The following is a 20406-nucleotide window of genomic DNA, read 5'->3' on the forward strand; positions in this document are numbered from 1 at the left end:
CTCAATCAAAAATTTATTAAATGCTTGCTATGAATGAAGCACTATGCTAAGCACCAGGGATGTACAGAAAAAGTAAAAACAACCCCCAACCTCAAAGGTGGCTGCATTCCCATAGGGTAGATAGACAACATGTAAATCAGAATGTACAAGACAGAGGAGAGGGGAAGTAACCTCAGAGAAACTGTTAGCATTAGCAGCTTGAGGGACATGAAAGACCTTCTAGAAGAGGGATGCTTGAGCTGAGTTTCAAAGGAAGGAAAAGTCAAGATGAGAGGACAGAGGGAGAGCATTTCAGATATGAACCTGTACAGCCAGTGCAAAGGCAAAGACACTGGAGGTGAGTGTTATGTTTGAGGTACAACAAATAGGTAAATATTGGTGGGATCATGGACTTTTTGGAGAACAGAATGTAAGCACGTAGAAAAGGCATGAAGGGATGGAAGGGAGGGACAAGGTTGTTAAAAGATTTAAATGCCAAACAGCTGTGTGGAGGATGGATTGGAGAGGGCAAAGAGTTGAGAAAGAGAAACCAAACAGAAGGCCATTTACAATAATCCTGGCTAAAGGTGAGATGAGTGCTTGAACTGGAGTGGCTGTAGGAGTAGAAAGGACGTATAAAGAAGAGATGTGATAGCATAAGTTATAAAACTTGACAAATGAGCAGAACAGAGGAGTCAGAGATGACAGTAAAGTTTCAAAGCTAAGTCACTGGAAGTTTGGTGGGTACTACAGACAATAATAGATAAGCTCAGAAAAGGGGAGGGTTTGAGAGGAAAAATAAGTTTGTTTTGGACATGTTTAGTTTGAGATGCCTACGGTCCATCCAGTACAAAATGTCCAACAGACATTTGGTGACATAGGACTAGAGTTCAACAGAGAGAATTAGGCTGGATAATAGATCTGGGGATCATCCAAATGGAGATAATAATTAAACCCACAGGAGGTGATGAGATCACCAACTGATAGTGTACTAAAGAGAAGACAGCCAAGAAGAAGAATCTGCAGAAACAACCAAGGTTTCTGGGTGTGACATGGATGAAGATCCAGCAAAAGTGAGAAGGAATGATCACAAAGGCAGGAAAAGAATCAAGAAAGAGGGGCGGCCAGGTGGCTCAGCGAGTAAGAGCACCGGCTCCAGTGTTGGGACGACCTGGAGATCGAATCCCGGGCTCAGGCGCTCAGCACCACACCCAGAAATAACTGGCCGTGTAACCTTGAGCAAGTTACTTAACCCCAATTGCTTAAAATAAAAAAATTAAAAAAAAAAAAAAAGAATCAAGAAAGAGCAGAGCCATGAAAAGCTAGAGAAGAGAAAGTACCCAGGAGGTGGTCAACAATGTCAAATGCTACAGAGGGATCAAGAAGGATGAAGATAGAAGTCACTAGATGTGGCAATTACATGATCACTGATAACTTCAGAAAGAGCAGTTTTAGCGGAATGATGAGGTCTGAAGCCAAACTGCAAAGACAGCAAGAAGAGAGTAAATGGAAGCATTGATTATATAGCTTTTACAGGGAGTTTAGACTGTTAACAGAAAAGGCAAACAGGAAACAGGCAATAAGCTTTTAAGTGCTTACTATGTGCAAAGCACTGTGCTAAATGCTGAGGACAGATACAAATATAAGCAAAAGTCCCTACTCTAAAGAAGCTTACACATAAATTAAGCTATAAAGAGGTGTAAGGGAAGAGAAAGGGGCTGAGATTATGGCAAAGTTCATAGAGTCAGAGGGCACAGCCAGGAGGGGAATGAAGCATGACAAGCCATGGCCCATTCCTAAAATGGAGGCCCCAAGAGGAGTGTATCAACTGGAGAAGGGGGATAGTATAGAAGGATATTCCAAGGTGAGAAGGGTTTCAGGGTGTAAAGACTACCAAGTCATGTGGGCAAGTCCATCATAGAGTCAGAAACACAAGAGCGACACAAGAGGATAATTAGAGAGCATAGTAGAATGAACTGTGGGCTATCATTTTGTTTTCTGGAGGGTAGAGGAGACTTGGGGTGCTTGAAGAACTCTGATGAGATGATAAATAAGGAAAGGGGGGAATGCAGGGGAGAGACAATCTGCTGGAGAAGATAGGAAGGGATGTTACTAAGATACAGGTAGTCATCAAAGACTGGATGATGAGACAGGCCCTTCTACTTGCCAAGGCCAGTCCTGAGGGATGCGAAATGAGCAAGGAGGAAGAAAGAGAGCTCTTGGTAAATGGCTTGTTTTTTTCGGTGCAATATGAGGCAGATGGGGGGAGAAAGGGAGACATCCAACATCATTGGGGGTCATAAGAAGAGAAGAAAAATCTGAAATAGTTGCTGTGATGAGTAGGACAGGGAGTCATTTAGGGATGAATAGTAGGATAGAGCCCAGATGAGATATGACAGCCTAAACTTATTAAGGACCTAACCAGCTTTGTGGTTTTATGATTTCCTCTGGGACTTTGTGACTCTTAAGCCAGCTCTTGGTCAGTGACCACCAGTAATCTCTCTAGTTTGTCAGGTATAGACTGAAAAACATTTCAATATTTTTATGGGTCTGTTAACTGTTGATGGAGACATTCTCTCCCATGGTGCAAATCAGCCCATCCATACCCTCTCATACCACCATATATTTGGGGGGGGGGGGGGGGAGAGAAGGGGAAGAGTAGAGGAGACAGAGTAGAGGAGGAATCCTGGAAAGGATTTTAGAAACCTTCTAGTCTAGTCCAATACCTTCCTTTTATGAAAGAGAAAACTAAATACAATAAGATTAAATTGCTAAGGAATTAAGGCACTAAGGGATTAAGTAATTTGCCCAAAGATCACACAGTTAGTAAATGGCTGAGTGTGGTTTTGAACTCAGGTCTCCCTAACTCCAAGCAACCATCAAAAAATACTCCCATGGGCATAGAATCCTACCTATCCTTCAAAGCATACTTCATGCATTACTTCTTCCATGAAATTTCTCAACTCCAGCTAACAATTTGTCCTTTCCCTTTGTCTGTATAATACAATTAATCATTTAGGTACATACTATTTTATCTTCTAATTGCTTTTAAATCTTGTCTTTTCAATAATACTGTAAAGTATGAGAATAGAGCACAAATGCAGTCTTTTATATTTCATATACATATATATAATTGCTATATGTGTATATAGATATATATTGCATTTACATTTGCATATTGCCTGAGATTTGACACTAACAATTATAGGAACAACCAGAAGCATAAAAATAATCAAAGAAAGGCTAGAAAGAGAAAATAAATGGGTAATCAATAATTACACATAAAAGAAAGGTCAAGGAGGATGTTGTAAAAAAGATCTTATCTATGAAGGACTAGTGATAGCTATTTCTGAAGACTGGGACAAAATAACAGGAGAAAACACACACACACACTACCTGTCAACCTTTAAAAAGTTTGGTTAAAGGAGACAGACAAATAGTAATATAAAATTATAACATTTATTCCACCAAAGCTAGCAGACTTGTACAAGGAGTTAGGAGAGCTACCTCCTAACTGATGAACAAAAAGATGAGAGAGTTTAAGTACATTTTAGGACAATCCCAATTCAGGGTGTCTGTGTCACACAAATTTAAGATCCCCATAAATGTTTAATCATTGTATGAGAAAGGAATTTTCTTAATTGAATAAATGGTAAATACAACGAAACAAGAGAGTTGATAAAGGGTCAACTGAAATTATGATCCAGAATATCTGTGTTTTCTTTACCTTTAACATTCCATAACACAGTAATGTTCAGAAAATATTAAGATAAGTCCCATTACTCAAGTTAATGCTCAAGTTAAGGGTCTCCTCCTTAAAGAGCCATAAAGTAGGCCTCTTCTGCTTTGTTAACATAAGGAGAGGTGTTCTCCAAGAGCAAAGACAAAGCTAGATCTGATTGGAATTTATGCTCTAAGGATACCTGTTTTAAATCCTACTTCCAACCTTATCTGGTCTCTGGGTTTGCTGACACAGAAAAATAGCCTTTTTAAAACGAGGCAAAGCAATCTGAATAATCCAGACTTTGGCCAAAATATGATATTTAATGATTATCAACACACACACACACACCCTGTTTTAAAACCAATGGGAAAGGAAAATTATAAAACTAGTCCAATCAATATTGACAGTGTTAGGAAATGCAAATACAGCATTTATCATGACAGGAAAGTTGAAGTAATTTGGGGAACTTTTTTGTTGGGGGGGGTTGTTTTGCATTATTGTTTGTTTGTTTATTGGGGGAGAGGGGATTGTAACTGATAACTACCCAGAACACAGATATGTGGTTACTTTTCTATTCCAAGTAACTTAAATCAGGTCTGCCCCAGGAAAAAAACAAAAACAATTGGGCAAGGTTTAGATGTCACCTTCCAGAATGCTTTCTAGCCCTCACTAATTTCAATAATGCCATAACATGATGATTACATCAGTCTCCTTCTAAAAGACCTTCAGTGGTTTACTTCAGAATACAGTAATAGAATCTGAGACTTTAAGGGCCAAATTCCTTAGTTTAATATTAAAAGTATTATACAATGTGTGAGGCCTAGTAACCTCCCCTACTTTATTTCCCACTCATTTATCTAGAGAGCCCACTCCTATTCCCCAACCACACAGGGCTACTCACTTTTCTTTTGAGTATGCAGTAAGTGTCCCCACCTCTACCTCTTCATTAATCTTAATCCTAGTCATCCCTCAAAACCAAGCCTAAATCCCTAACCAGCCCAAAGCAATCACCTTTTCTATTTTGGATTTCATAAGGCCTGTGCTCAGTATCACCCATTGTGATACTATGCTTTTCAGTAATCTCACTTGATCTTCACAACAACCCTAGGAAATAGGGCCTATTATTATTTCCATTTTACAGATAAGGAAACTGAGGCAGATGTGACTTGCTGAGGGTCACAGACTAGAAAGTGTCTGAGGCTGAATTTGAATTCAGGTCCTCCTGACTCCATTCACTTTGCCACCTAGCTTCGTGAGGATCCAGCAAAGGAGACTGAGGAACAGTCAGGAGGAAAACCAGGTAAGAGGGCTGCTCCAAAACCAAGAGAGAAGAGAGTATAAGGAGGAGATGGTGATCAACAATGTCAAAGGCTAAAGGAGAAGTTGAGAAGATCATTGCCTTTAATGGTTTAAAAAAATCACTGTTCAGGGGCGGCTAGGTGGCGCAGTAAGTAGAGCACCGGCCCTGGAATCAGGAGGACCTGGGTTCGGATCCGGCCTCAGACACTTGACCTGCTTACTAGCTGTGTAACCTTGGGCAAGTCACTTAACCCCAACTGCAAAAAAACAAAACAAAACCCTATTTTAAAAAATCAATGTTCATTTTGCAGAGAGCTATTTCAGTGGAACGATCCAATCAGAAGCTGAAGACGCCTATTGGGTAGGTGGTCTTTTCAAGAAGTCTAGCCACCAAGAAAGTTACTGAGATATGCAGAGTGGACTGACAAATCCTAAGGGAGAACAAAGATATGGTTGATTTAATCATGGTGATAAAATTAAATCCCAGAACTGAAGGGAGAGGTAACTGGGGCTTAGGGATGAGAAGTAATAGGGAAGGGGCAGCCAGGTGGCTCATCGAGTAAGAGCACGGGGCTCCAGTGTAGGGATGACCTGGGGATCAAATCGGGGCTCAGATACTTAGCACCACACCCAGAAATAACTGGCCGTGTAACCTTGAGCAAGTTACTTAGCCCCAATTGCTTTAAAAAAAAAAAAAAAGAGAAGTAATAGGGAGTTTTGGCAGAGGTGGGACTGGAAAATGGGGGAGATGAACTGAGAGAAGAAATTACCATAGGATAAGGTCTCAGGAAGAGGAGAGAGAAACTAGCAGAAAATTCATCTCATGGATGATCATAATTCTCTAACCTCCCCAAAGATATCTGCATTTTAACTGGGGATTCCAAACAGATACAATAACTTTAAACAAGAGTAAGAAATCTGCAATGGTGGAAAACTGGAGAGATATTTAAAGTTAGGAAAGTCCTTTAAAGGCCCCTAAAACAGTTATACTGGCTTAAGAGAAAGCATAATCCAGAATAAGGACAGAAAAATCAGTTGGCTACCAGAGGAAGAGGGAGGTTGACTAAAGCAAAAATTCAAAAACAAACAAAGCATTAAAAAGAGATCAAGGGGCAAGAAATAAAACAAAGCATTAATGGAGAAGATTTTGAGAAGAGATTTTTTAAAAATTTCAAATGGTCAGCCCTTTCAGAGTTTCCTTAGAGAACAGCCTTTGAAATGCTAAGGAACAGGGGAAAAGCCTAGCAGATGCCTCTTTCACTATCTCTCTTCAACAGGAGTAAAGTCGGCCTACCATGGCCACAATATACCCAAAAAATATACTCTGCTTTAAAATACCACTTTCAAGGGCTAAAGAAAAATTGGATAAAAAAACAGGCTTGTTTGTTTGGTTTCTTTAAAGTGTTTTTTAAAGCTTCTTCCATTTGTGAGCTGGTCTCCATACTCTTCTCAGTAGTAAAGTGAGCCAAAGGACACAACTGCATAGAGTACTCCCCAGGACAATAGTCAAGGTTACTTTGATAGCTCAAGACCTCTGCTCAGCTTTTTTTATTTACAGAAACTTGTCAAGCAAATAAGAATGCAGCAACTGTAAGCACATGTAATACTAATGGGATATAAGATCTTCCCCACCCATTAAGAAGCCTCATGTTGAGCCCAGTAAGAGAAGTTTGCTTAGGGAAGGCTTGCTTGTAGGAAGGTTTTCACACCTTTTGCTAATTTCCAATTAGGCACTAAGTCAAGAGGTCTGTGATGCCTTCTGGCTCTGAGAAGTGTATATATACTCTGAGTTGGTATTTTGCTTTGGGGGCTCAATTATGAGAAGGATCTTGTGATTCCCTGGTCGAGATTCTGAGTGGCTGTATGTTCAGAGCTCCCTAACTGCTCAGATGTAAAGGCTCTCTCAATCCAGGGATATATGTAAAGTGTATAGCAATACTGCTTTGATTCAGGCAGTCAGAACCCAGTCTGTTGGTCTTTATTTCTTTGCTTGTATTTTCTTTGAAGTTTGGGGTACTGACTTTTCCCCTGAACTAGTAAATGTGATTTTAAAAGACTGTTGATCCCTTAAACAGCTATCTTTCCTAGTAAAGCAGATCTAAGAACTTGTGCTAGCAGCTATCCAGGGTATGCCAGCATGGTTGCTGCTTACAGAACATAAGAGATAAGTGATGCCACCGTGCCTGAAGAAAGGAATCTTGTACAAGACTTGCTTGATACTAGTGTTGATCAACGACAGGCTGCCTAAAGCCACAAGTTTTCATATGACCTCTGATTAAAAAAAAAAAATTACAACCCTATCCTGTATGTAAATTCAATACCCAGTTTGGTATCTAATCCTGTACAAGATTAAAATTCTTGTGCTAAACTTTAACTATCAATGAAAGTCCCAACTGGGGACAGGGAGACATCAAGTAACAATGGGATAAAGTCACTTTACCACAAATTAACTTCAGCTCCTGTCAACAAACCAAATACTATTTTATCACTTTGCTGTTGCATCATTCCATTGTCACTTCTTTCTCAGTCTACAAACATCAGTCACTTTGAAGACTCCAGCTGATCCTACTGATCAAAGTTACCATGAGCATCTTTTCTACAAAATGACTTTTTTTACAGCTGAAAGCTATTATAAAATCAGAAATACTGACCCATGAAGAAAATCTCCAGCATGCTCAACTTTGGTGAAGAGGAACAAGACTGGAATATTGGCTATTTCAATACACCAAGAGCATTGTACCCTCATTATAAATGCAGATATTGGCCAGTCCCTCCACACTTCCACCTGCACCATGAAAATCACTTTTGGCAATTTCATTCTCAGATCTAGCTGTCTGAAATTTGCTCACCTCCGTTTTTCTGAGAATTGTACTAACAGCTAAACTGTGATATCACTTCACAAGCAGGTAATCTTAACATGCTATTATTTAGAAACATGGGCGTTAGAGTTCAAAGGGACCTAGGAGATCAAACAGTCATATCCAAAGAGCAATTATCTTTGGAGTCTGAGGACCTATATTCAAATCCTGCCTCTATTACTTACTGCTTTTGTGGTCTTGAGAAGTCACTTAACCTCTCTTGGACTCAGTTTCTTTATCTATAAAATGAGGATGTTGGATTAGATAGCTCTAAGGATGCTTTAAACTCCAAACCTATGATCTTAGGGGCCAAGCAAAGATTTATTCAAGACTATAGGCCTACTAAGTATCAGAACATGAATTAAAACACAGAGTCTTCCTACTCTGAATCTAGGGCTCTATCTATGCTAGCCTGAAACCACCTTACAGAAGCTTCAGAATATAAGATTGTCTATTCTATCACAGAATTATGATGTCCTCTGTTCTAACACTGAATTGTCTGTGTGACAAAATGAGGTAATGTGGGTATATCAGATAAAGAGCTGTCCTTGGAGCCAGAAGATCTAGGTTCTATCCACATATTGATGGTGTGATAATTAAGTTCAATGGGGGATAAAGATAAAGTAAATATACTCTATGAATTTACCGTAAGAATTTTAAAAATTAGCTCTACAAAGCACAGGCGTGAAGGAACATTTTTTTCAATAACATAAAAAATATCTAAACTAAAAGCAAGTATCATATGGAAAAGGAAATATACTAGAGCAGATTCCCAATAAATACAGGATTAAAGCAAGATGCCTACTCTTCTCACTATTTTTTGATGTTTTAGAAATGCTAACAATAGCAATAAAGAGAAAGAAATGAAAGGCATAGAGAGAGGCAGAACTATCCCTATTTGGGGATGAAATGTTGGTTTATTTAGAAAATCCCTGTCAGTAAAGTCAGCAAAGATCCGGAGACAATTAATACCTTCAGCAAAGTTATAAACTATAAAATAATTACACAAAAATCAACAGTATTTCTATGAAATAACATCAAAGAGAAAGGAAAATCTCATTCAAAATAATTACCAAATGAATATTTGGGGATCAATCACCAAAACAAATAAAATATTTGTATATATTCAATTACAGAACCCCAAAGAAATAAAGAGAAACTTTAATAATAGTTGGACAGTGCCAACATAATAAAAATGATAGAACTACAAGACTTAATATGATTCTAATGCTAACCAATCAAGCTATCAAAGAAATGCTTTACAGGATTTAACAAAATTAATTCATTTGGGTAAATAAAAGATCTAGAATATCAAGGGAAACATGAAAAAAAAAGCAGGAACGAAGCAAGATTTCTAGATTTCAAACTAATAAAGCAGCAGTCATTAAAACCATTTTGGGGCGGCCAGGTAGCACAGCGGGTAAGAGCACTGGCTCCAGTGTCGGGATGACCTGGAGATCAAATACTTAGCACCACACCCAGAAATAATAACTGGCCATGTAACCTTGAGCAAGTTACTTAACCTGATTGCTTTAAAAAAAAAAAAAACAACCATTTGCTACCAGTTATAACACAACAAAGTGATGTGTGTAAGGGGAAGAATATAGTGAGAATGTAAATGTAAAATACAGTGGCAATGTGAAAACATTTTTATTTTTTTAAAAAAATTTTAAGTTTTTTTTTTTAATAAAAGAATGTGAGCTGTGGCTCCCTCAATTTTGTGTTGCCATCATTGCTCCTCCCCTCACCCTTAAATCCTGTATTCTGAAGAGCAAAGAATCAAGATAAATATCTAATTTCAATATCAAAAGATATTACAAATACTTAATTTCCAAGAAGAAACAATCAGTTCCCAATGTTTGGCTGTACATCAATAAAGAATTGAAGGTGGTACCTTGAAGTCATCATCAATAAAGAATTGAATGAACACAAATTGCCAAGCAGCAACCGAGAAGAAGCAATCTTTATTTGTATAAAATCCTACTTGTTCCATTCAAATATATGCAGATTAATGGGTCTATAAATAGGTATGTGATACAGTTTGAAGATCGAGAATCTAGACTCAAATTCTGGTTCTGTCATTTACTACTCTGTATGACTTTGGCCAAGTAAAACTGCCTTTCTGGCCTCATTTCCTGATCATTAAGATAAGAGTAATCCCTCTTAACTAGATAGTCTCAAGGGAAAACTTATTTTGTATCTATCTTCTTTATACTCACAACTAGAGATCCATGCCTTCATTACCCATAAACTGAAACTATGCTAATATCCTCTCAGAGGGTCTCCTTGACTCTAGTTCCTTCAATTTCTAACTTAATATGCTGACAAAATTATCCTTTTAACACAAGTTAGACTCCCTTGCTCAAAAATCTTCAGTGACTCACAATTTCCAACTAAATGCAAAATGCTTAGCATGGCATTCCTGGCTCCTATCTTTCTTCTCAGACTTATTTCATTCCACTTCCAATTATTATATGTTTCAGCCAAATTCAACTAATGGCTGTTTTGTAATACAGTTCTATCCTCTCCTACTACCATGCATTCCCACTATTTCCACATATTCACTTGTTTAAGGTGAAGGTGCCACCTTCTCCTTCAAGCCTTTCTCTATGCCTCCAACTGCAAGTGATCTCCAAATTTATCATAGGTAATGGATTTTGAATTTTTTCTATGGATTTTTTTTTGTACACTTACCATAGTTTACTATTCTGCATACTTCCCCCATTTGTCTGAAAATCCTTTGAGGTCAGAGACTATTATTTTTCTTCTTTGTATTCTCTCAGTCTTGTTAATGTTCAGCAGTTAATGTTTGTTGGAGACAGAAATTAATAACAATTCACATTTCCTACAGTGTTTTTAAAGAACTTTCATCACAACAACCTTGAGATAGACAGACAACAAGTGCTAGTCAGCTCTCTCTAATTCCATAGGTCTATGGGTATTATTTTGTCTGTGCTATGTTACAGCTTACCCTCATGTAGTTCTTAAGCAGTTGTTGTCCCTCATGGTGTTGTTGTATTATATTTCCAATTATACAAATGAAAAAAGCAAGTCTCAGAGAAGTCAGATAACTCCCTCATAGTAACAAAGCACATCAATGTCAAAACAGGGATTCAAATCCAGGTACTGGATTTGGTACAGGTACTATGTGGTAGGGTTTTTTTTTTTCAGCCATTCACTCCTCTCTCTCTCTCTCTCTCTCTCACACACACACATACACACATACACACACACACACACATACAATATTAATGTTCACGACACTCTCTTCACCTGGATGCAAAAATAGCTGTGAGTTTCATGGAAATAGCAAATTCTAATGAAATAATATCGAAAAACAATCATAAAATAAAGACGTCTTTTAAAAAGTCAAATCACTTCATTCAGTACACAGGGCTTACTTACTAAGCTAACACAAGACTCAAATGTTCTAAATAATGATACTAATTTGCCTTCTATGGACTAGATTTCATGTTTAAAAGTAACCAATAGAGAAGGGATTAGTCAATATTGTACATAATTAAACAATCTTTCTTAAAATTGCTAAGTCCCCCAAATATACAGGAACACTACAAACATTAAGATATCTCCTAAATATACTGAAAGGTATTAGCTTATTCTCATTGCCATCATGATATAACAATTCCATCTAAACTATATAGGAGGCCCAGTCTTATCCCCAAGGAAAAGGTCATGTCAAGAAAAAGAGACATCTACAATTCTGAATAGTACCTAAGTCGACTGATGGCAGCCTCCACCTCTTCACCATATGCCCCTCTTCTCCCCTACTTCTTTTCTCTCACCTTGCTCACCTCATATTTTCCTATTTCCTTTATTCTATCTCCCTTTCTTTCTCTATTTCTTGGCTAGGCCTAGTAGTGAAAGTAGTATTTATTCACTACCAACATTATGGTGTCTCCAGAATCTGGCCATGACTATTTGAGTTAAATAGATTTCTTGGCCCCCATGATTATAACCAAAAGTCAAAAGCACTAACACTGGAAAGAATGTCATCACAAGAACAAACTAACTTATTATGTGAATACATACATGAATTATGTTCTTTCAAATATCTCCAAAGAGTCATCTATACTAACCCCTTATATTATAAATAATGTCCTCACCATTCTGAAACTGTATCCAAGGTTAACCATGACCTCAATCATGAATCTGATAGTTCTCACTGTTTCTGCAGTATGTAACACTGTTGACCACTCCTTCCTTCATTAATAGGAGCACAGAACTTTGAGCTGGGACCTTCTATAGTATCTAATCCATTAAATTCAATTCAACAAATATTAAACCTCTCCCTAGTGTACTGTAGTAAGAACCAGGAACTCAAAGACAAAACAAGACAGTATCTGCACCAACCTAATGGAATTTATAATATTTATCACCTAGTTTTGTTCTTTTGGTTGGGGGTGGGGGGGAGATATGATATGTAATGTGGAGGAGGCGACTGGGATACCTATAACAAAAGTTAGAATATAGTAAGTGCATAGACAAGTCTGAATGGAAAGGTATGAGAGATTCAAAGAAAGAGAGGTCACTTCTGACTGGGGCAATCCAGTAAGACTTTATAGGAAGAAGCATCTGAAACAGGTCTTAAAGGAAGAAAAAGAGTTTTAAATGGAAGAGATGTGGAGGGAACTTCTGCAGGTAGACACTGTAGATAATGACAGAGAATCAACAAACATCATGAGAAATAAGGGGAATGGCAAAGTAGTCTAACTTGCCAGGATTACTAGAAAGATAGATTGTAGACAACTTTGAATGCCAGACTAAAGAGTATATTTTATTCAGCTACAACAAGAAGACAACTGTCCTCATTTACCTGTTACCTGATTGTTTCTTCTCTGTATCATCTGCTAAAAATCCTCTTTTTTCTTCTATCCCAAGATTCTATTCCTAATTCTCTGTCCTCTCTCTATAAATTCCCCAAGAGATCATAGCCTTTCAGCTTCAACTGTCACCTCATGTTTATGACACCCAAACCAGAATTTTCAATCAGTCCCTTTTCACACTCACAAGCACATTTATTTCTTGATAGCCTACCAGTTCCTTACTTAAAATGTTTAAAATCATGAGATTAAAGCAGCACAGATTTAGACTTGGAAAGATTCTTGGAGGCCACCTAGTACAATCCCTCATTTTAAATATGAGGAAACTCAGGCCAGAGAGGTTAAAAAAAAATAATTTGCCTAAGGTCAAGCAACATTTAATTGGCAGTTAGGATTCAAACGTAGGCCCTTTTGTTTCAAATATATAGTTCTTTCCACTATACCATATTCCACTTATGTAAAGATGTACCTTTCCCTCAAGGCCTAGCTCAAGTTCATGAGCTCTAAAGCCCAATACCCTGAACACCCTCCTCCTCTGAAATCTTATAATACTTATCACATCAATATCATTCATTTGGCACCTAGCTTAAGCATTGTTTTGTTATTTCTCACATGCATATTCAGTTTTCTCATGTTAGACTTGGAATTTAGGAAGACTTACATTCAAATCCTGTCTCACATACCAACTAAGTGACTAACCCTGGTCAAATCACTTAATATGTACTCAGTTCCCTCATTCAAAAAATGATATAATAATAGCACCTGCTCATAAGGTCATTATAGGGATCAAATGGGATAATATATGTAACATACTATGTAAATCTTAAGGCACTAAATAAATATTAGCCATTGTTATTGTGCTTTACAATTCTTCATATCTCCAGTTTAAAGCTCACCAGAGAGGATGGAACAAGAAAATTATTTTTGTTGTTGTTGATAATGTTTTAAAATAAGTTTCATAAAACAGATATCACCTTACCTTTTTGGCCAAGACTGAAAATGTGACCAGAGTTAAGGCTAGAGTTCAAACACAAAACCAATTTTATCATTACATACCATACAAATGCACTTGCACTCAGAGGCCTAAGGTAGAAATAAACCTGGCACTTGGTTGAGTTAGGGTGGGAGGAATGAGTGTGGGAGATAAAAGAGGAAGTAAAACCATATATACAGTCCTGATTTTAGAGTGACCAGGGAAGCCGCAAGGGAAACTTAAAACAATAAATCACCCTCTTCCAACATAGAGTCCTCAAGGTAAAAGGAATCTTAGAGGTCACCTGGTCTAACTTTCTACCCCACCTTATACTGAAACAAAAAAGATCTACCTCCCTTTTGCTTCTCCACCATGCCCCAGGAAGTTCATTATTGAAAAAACCTCAATATCTTCAAGTTCCTATGAGCCTTGGTACAGACACCCTTAGTCCCTCTGAAGGGTAGAGCCATGAATTCCAAAACTTCCCTTTAATAAGTGAGCTCAGCTCAGAACATCTCTTCATTTCTCATGTGGCTGCACTAGTTCTGGGACTTCTCCTAACTTTTCAACCATGTTCCTGGGTGAAGTATCTCCCCATCCCTCCCTGCCACCCAGCCACCAAGGCCTGCAGATTCCTTTTATGTGCTGGTTCCCCCATCAGATTGTAAACTCCTTGAGGACATGGGCTAACTTTCTTTTTATGTGTTTGTAAAGCAAGTGATACACAGCAGATATTTATAACTTTCCTTCACTGACCCCAGTTCTGACCTCTAGAGCTACATAAATTAAATCTCTTCCACTCTTCTATTCTAACAGTCCTTCAAATATCTGAAGATGAGAATCATGCCCCCTGCATCCACTGATTCATAAAATTTTGAGGGTTGGAAGGGACTTTATTGGTCATTCAGTCTACCCCCATACCTGAAAGAAATCCCCACGACTACATGTGACAAGTGGTTATCCAGACTCTGCTTAAAGACCTCCATAGAGCACAAATTCAACATCTCCCATGACAACCCATTCCTTTTTGAAACACCTTTAAATTATTAAGTATTTCTTGACATTAAGCCTAAATTTGACTTATAGTAATAACTAGCCCATTGCTCCCAGTTCTGCCCTTTGCTGCCAAACAGCAAATTTAATCCTTCCTCCATATAACAGCCTTCAAATACTTACAGGATGCTTATTTTCATCTCCCACTGAGTCTTCTCTTCCCTAGGCTTAACATTCCCCATTCTTTCAAATGATCCTCAGATGACAACATCGAGGTTACCCTCTTCTGGATGTTCTCTAGCTTAGCAACAACCTTCGAAAATTACGAAGTCCAGGACTGGGCACAATTATTGTGGCCAAAGTCTGCCAAGGGCAGGATGCAGAAGGATTTTTTACCTCCTCTGTTCTTAAAGCTATACCTCTCTTAAGGTAAGCCAAGAACACAGTGGCTTATTTGTCCGGTTATAGCACACCACTAGCACCTATTGAGCTTTCCAGACCCCTAAAATTTACATATATTTTCAGACAAATTATACCTCCTCCATATTGAATTTGTGAGTTGATTATCTGAAATCAAATATAAGACTTTACATTTTTCCCACTGCATTCCCTCTTATTAGATTCAGTCCAGTGCTCTAGTCTCTTCTCCAGGATTCATATCCCCAGTTCTTTGAACTGTTCTTTATCAAGAGTCCCCTCAAAATCCTAGTTATGTCCTCTGAACATGCTCAAGTTTGTCAACTTTCATTCAACATATAGCTCCTCAAACTGAACCTGATATTTTATGCTAATATGACTCATGAAAAGTACAATGGAATAATTATTTCTATATTCCTGATTATGGTTTCACCAAGGCTACCTAATATCACATTAGGTTTTGGGGGGCAGCTACACCTCATTACTGATTCATACTGAATTTGAAATTCCATAAAACCTAGTAGAATGAAGAGTAGTATAATTTAGAATCAAAGAATCTGAGTTCAAAACTGACTCAAATACCTTGGACAAATCACTAGATTTTTTTGGACTTTATCTTAGAAAATAAGTGAGTGGGGCTGAATGATCTCCAAGGTCCCTTACATTTCTAAATCTCTCATCCTATGATCCTACTTTTCTTATAAGTGAATGCAAATGCCAATCTTGCTATACTTATACTTCTTTAACTTAAGACCCTTATTAATTTTCATGTTAACACTTTCCAAACATCTTGTCTATGATCTTTTTAAACCTCAATTCTGTGATCTGTGGTATTAGCTATCTTCTCCATCTGTGTGTCATCCACAAATCTGAGAACCTGCCTCCTATGGCTTTATCCAAGTCACAACAGTGTATAGGACAAAAACTCCTTGATACCAGTTAGGGAATTTATAGTGTTAAAAAAATTTCTATCCAGATTGGCATGATCCATTTAACCAACACTTTCTGAGTGCCACTGAACAGCTACAAATCCACCTAAGTATAGTAACATTCAACCTAGATTTCCTCATCTTACCCATATCCTACATCCTAGGTATCATGAAAGAGCTTGACAAATATCTTGACAAAAGAGAGGGATCCTATTATCTATGATAGTCCTTGGTCTGGTAACTGCAGGAATAAAGAAAACAATAAACTTGACAAAATTTCTTAGCAAACCAATGACAGTTCCTACTAATTATTCCCTAAGTGCTCAAACCTTTCATTTGATGCAGTGTATCATTTTCTCAGAGAGCTACATCAAAATCATCATTCAATAGTTTTTAAGAACCTGCCTTTTTTCATCTTTTGCCCAGCTCAAGTTTTAGAATTACAGAATATTAGAGCTAGCCAGAATTGTAGATATTACTAAGAACAATTTTAACTAAGCCCAAAATGGAAGAGACTTTCCCCAAAGTCACAGTGCTTTTTTTAGTGGCTAAACTAAGACCAGAACCAAGGATTCCTGACTTCATAACCAAAGCTTTTTCCACCATAATAAAACACTGATTCTTGGCACTTGCAGGATTCCTTTGCCCAAGTGGACCCTATCTGGACAAGAAAATGGAATTAAATGGGGAAAAGGGAAAGGGGAAAGTGGAGCCTGCTTAAATCTAAAAGTTCAATAAGGGAGATCAAAAGCACTAACAAGAGTGCCACTAATTTCTTATATGTCACCTGAAATCTCTATTTCCTTTATTCATTCATTAAAACAACTATTTAAGTACCTACTAAGTACAAAGCCCTGGGCTGGGTACCAGGGTACAAAAACAAAAATAAAACACAGTCACTACCTTCAAGGAGCTTAGCTAAAAAGAAATGGCATAGAAATGTGAGTCTTTAGTTATTACCACCTGCCAAGTCCTATACTAATAGCAATTATAGTATCCTTAATACCCAGTCTGTTAAAGCCTTTAATTTCAGAATGTGTCTAATTTTTCCTAAGAACCAGAAAACTTATTCAAAGGTAATTTCACACATTTTAATTATCTAAATTACTTTACAATCTCTCACCCTCAAATAATAATATTTCACCTATCAATATCATGGTATAAATAATATAAATAGAAATATGAAATGATGCAAATTTAAGGGTTTTTTTTAAAGTCACACATGGCTTTTAAACTCAAAAAAGGTTTAGAAATAACTTTGTAAATAGTACTAAAAACTAGGACTGATATAGTGCTTTAAGGTTTGCAAAGAGTGTTAATAAATATTATCTCATTTGATCTTCATAACCCTGATCTTCAATACCTTGAAAGATAGGTATTCTAGTCTTCATTTTACAGATGAGAAAACTGAGGCAGAAAGAAATTAAATGACCTTTCTGGGGGAGTAAAACAGCCAGTAAGCTGTACCTGAGGTATGATTTGAACTCAGGTCTTCCTGATTCCAAGTCCAATACTGTATCCACCTTGCTACTTCACTGTAACTGATACTTTTTTCCCTGTAAAAACCAGTTTCTAAAATACTGACAATTACTATGACTTTCCCAATTTTATCAGTAATAACAACAATAAAAAATCCAAAGAGGTCAGATCAGTTCTCTACTTTTACAAACAAGAAATTGGCAATCTTCCTATTAGTGTCTTCTAGCTAGCTAACTAGTAAAGTGGAGAGAAGTACCTAGAGTCAGTAAGACCTAAGTTCAAATCCCACCTCAAAACACTTACTAGTTGTGTGACCCTGAGCAAGTCACTATCTTAGTTTCCTCATCTGTAAAATGAGCTGGAGAAGGAAATGGCAAACCACTCCAGTTATCTTTGCCAAGAAAACCCCAAAATAGGGTCATGAAGAGTTGGACATGCCTTAGCAACACTATAACCAGGAGACCTTGGCTTACATAAGGCAATAGAACTTGGTGGGTAGAGAGGTATATCAGGTCAAATGTCCATTTAATCTATTTGTGGATCAACAGAAATAAATGGCTTTTCTACTTTGTTGATTATCAACTCAGAAAATATTTTTAGCAGTTGCCAACTTTTCAAAACAACTTCCTAACCTGCTCAAATTTTGAAAGTTAACTGAGAAATGACTGACTTTTTTCCAATAAGTGAAAAAAGTTAAAATGTGAAAAGGACTAAGATTAAAATGTTACAATACAAAGCCCTAACAGTTTTATAACTCTTTTCCATGAATTTCAGTATGATTTAAACACACAGGCACTTAAAGTACTGATATATCTCTTTTCAGCAGCCTTTCTCAAGGGCATACTTTCAATCCACTGGCCTATTTATTTGCCTTTCATTTTAAATGACGGAAACATTCTTCTGTCACACTTCAACTTTCTCTCAAAGCCTTTTTACTACTAATTAGAAGCTTTACGTTCTAAGTAATCAAAAATATCTGTAATCAAGACAGATGTAGGCATAGCTGGCTCCCTATTCATGGAAAGAAGTTAGTGGGAAGAATACTGGACATAGTGTTCCAAGAAGCTGGTTCAAATCCCACTTGCTCTATTTGTGACCTTGAACAAATCACTTAAATCTATCAGAGGCTCGGTTTCAGCATATGTAAAATGAGAATAGAGAAACTTCAAGGACCCTTTCAGCTCAAAATCTAGGTAAAACTGCTACCTAATCTGTGAACGCTTTTATAGAAACAGGTAAGCTCACTGGTGTACTTTACCATCCCTTCATTCACTCTTAGGGATATCATATATATATATATATATACATATACATATATACACACACACACACACACACACATCAGGGATATCTTTTTCTCAATACTGGAGAAGGAATAGTTGTATCTTTTAAAACAAAAAAAAGTTCAAATGAATTCAAATATAGGGGGTTCTCATGGTATTTTCACTGTAACAATAATTCCTTTTGTTTCAGCAAAGATTATGAAGCCTCTACAGTGTGCTTGGCATGGGGAATACCAATAAAAAAAATGGACCAGTCCCTGCCCTCAAGGAACTTAACGAGCTACAATGGGTGGGGGTGGGGAGGGAGGCATACAACCCATAGACAAGGAAGTAAAAACAAATACAAAGTAAGTGAAAAATTAAAGTATATACAAAGTTGGGCTAAAGAAGGGCACTGCCAAAACTGGAGGGCGGGGAAAAGGGGTTGAAGATCAAGAAAAGCCTCAAGAATGCTGCGGGCTTGAGAGGCGATTTCAAAGAGGTTTGGCTAGGGGTTCTGAGGAAGGTGAGAACTTTTTCTCTAGGGATTTACACTTTGACAGTTTGAAAGCGACAGAAATTTCATGGCCAAGAGTTTCAGGGGGCTGAACCCCTGCTTCGGAGAGGTGACTGGGAGACTTCAGCCACGATGCCTCTGCACAACGTGACCCTCCAGATCCAAGCAGACAGATAAGATAGATAGCCTGGGGACCCAGCAGGCGGCCTGGGCGAGGAGCGCAGCAGGCATGGAAGGGGCTCCCCTTCTCCTTGGGCTTTCCAACTCGGGGGGAGGGGGCGAGGACGAGGGCTGGGAAGGCTGAGACTGAGAAGGGGAAGGAGAAGGGGAGGGGGATATGGGGGGCGAGGCGACGGACGAGGGACAGGCTCACTCACCTTCGGTTCATGGGCCTGACTCTCACGGCCACTTTGACTGATGCCATGGCTCATCCCTGCCCGGCCAGCACTGGCGCGGCCCCTGACCCCTGGGCCCCCTGCTGCCTCCCCCGCTGCCCCCTACACGCCCTGCGGTCACCCTCACAGCCTCCCCCTACCCCCCACGCCGCTTCACCAGCAGCTGGACCCGCAACTCCCGGGAAACTACTTTCTCCACTCGCAGCTGCCCCCGCCCACTTCCCTCTCCTTCTCCTCCTCCTCCTCCGGGTTTTCCTCGGCTCCCAGAGTTCCCACCTCCCACCCCTTCTCCAGGTCTCCCCCCCCCCCAGAAGGCGGGGCCGGCCCGGGCACGATCAAAGCTTCCTCCTCCTCCTCCTCCTTCTCCTGCTCTTTGCAGCCCCCGAGCTACCCTGGATACTGAGCATGCCCAGTATGCGGCTCCTGCGAGGAGCAGGCGAGGCAAGGCAGTCGGTCAGCCGGGCCAGACGGGGAGAATTCCACTTCTCCGGGTTTCCATGACAGCCGAGAGCCAGCGGCGGAGGCGGCGGGAGGCAGGCGAGCGCCGGGATCGTAGGAGGCGTGTGCGGGGCGTGGACGAGGGACGCTTGTTACCGGCGGAGCTGCAAAGCTGCCTAGCTGCTTTGCACTATTTTCTTTCTTTTATTTTAGTGTGATTGCTTCGGTGCAGGGAACTCCCGGGGAGGAAAGTACCTCTACCAACGTAACAAGTCTTCAACTTCAATCAGTAAACCTTTATT

General features: G+C 38.8%; 1 protein-coding gene across 10 annotated transcripts in view; it reads right to left on the reverse strand.

Moving 5' to 3' along the window:
• The window catches only part of KIF16B (kinesin family member 16B), a 401835-nt gene extending 381903 nt beyond the window's left edge, over positions 1–19932 (reverse strand). For 2 of the 10 annotated variants that reach the window (XM_069075446.1, XM_069075444.1), the window contains exon 1: positions 19649–19864. In XM_069075446.1, coding sequence (XP_068931547.1) covers positions 19649–19695 — 47 coding nt within the window. In that variant the 5' untranslated portion in view covers positions 19696–19864. Of the gene's footprint in view, positions 1–19648 lie in introns of all 10 variants that reach the window. The other 8 variants (XM_069075448.1, XM_069075450.1, XM_069075447.1 and 5 more) reach the window with 8 other exon arrangements.
• Positions 19933–20406: the final 474 nt, after the last annotated feature.

Source organism: Petaurus breviceps, unplaced genomic scaffold (assembly GCF_028583685.1).
Source record: "Petaurus breviceps papuanus isolate PSGF00001 unplaced genomic scaffold, PetGlider_PUasm1.0 90919, whole genome shotgun sequence".
In the NCBI taxonomy this organism is placed as follows: Eukaryota; Metazoa; Chordata; class Mammalia; order Diprotodontia; family Petauridae; genus Petaurus; species Petaurus breviceps.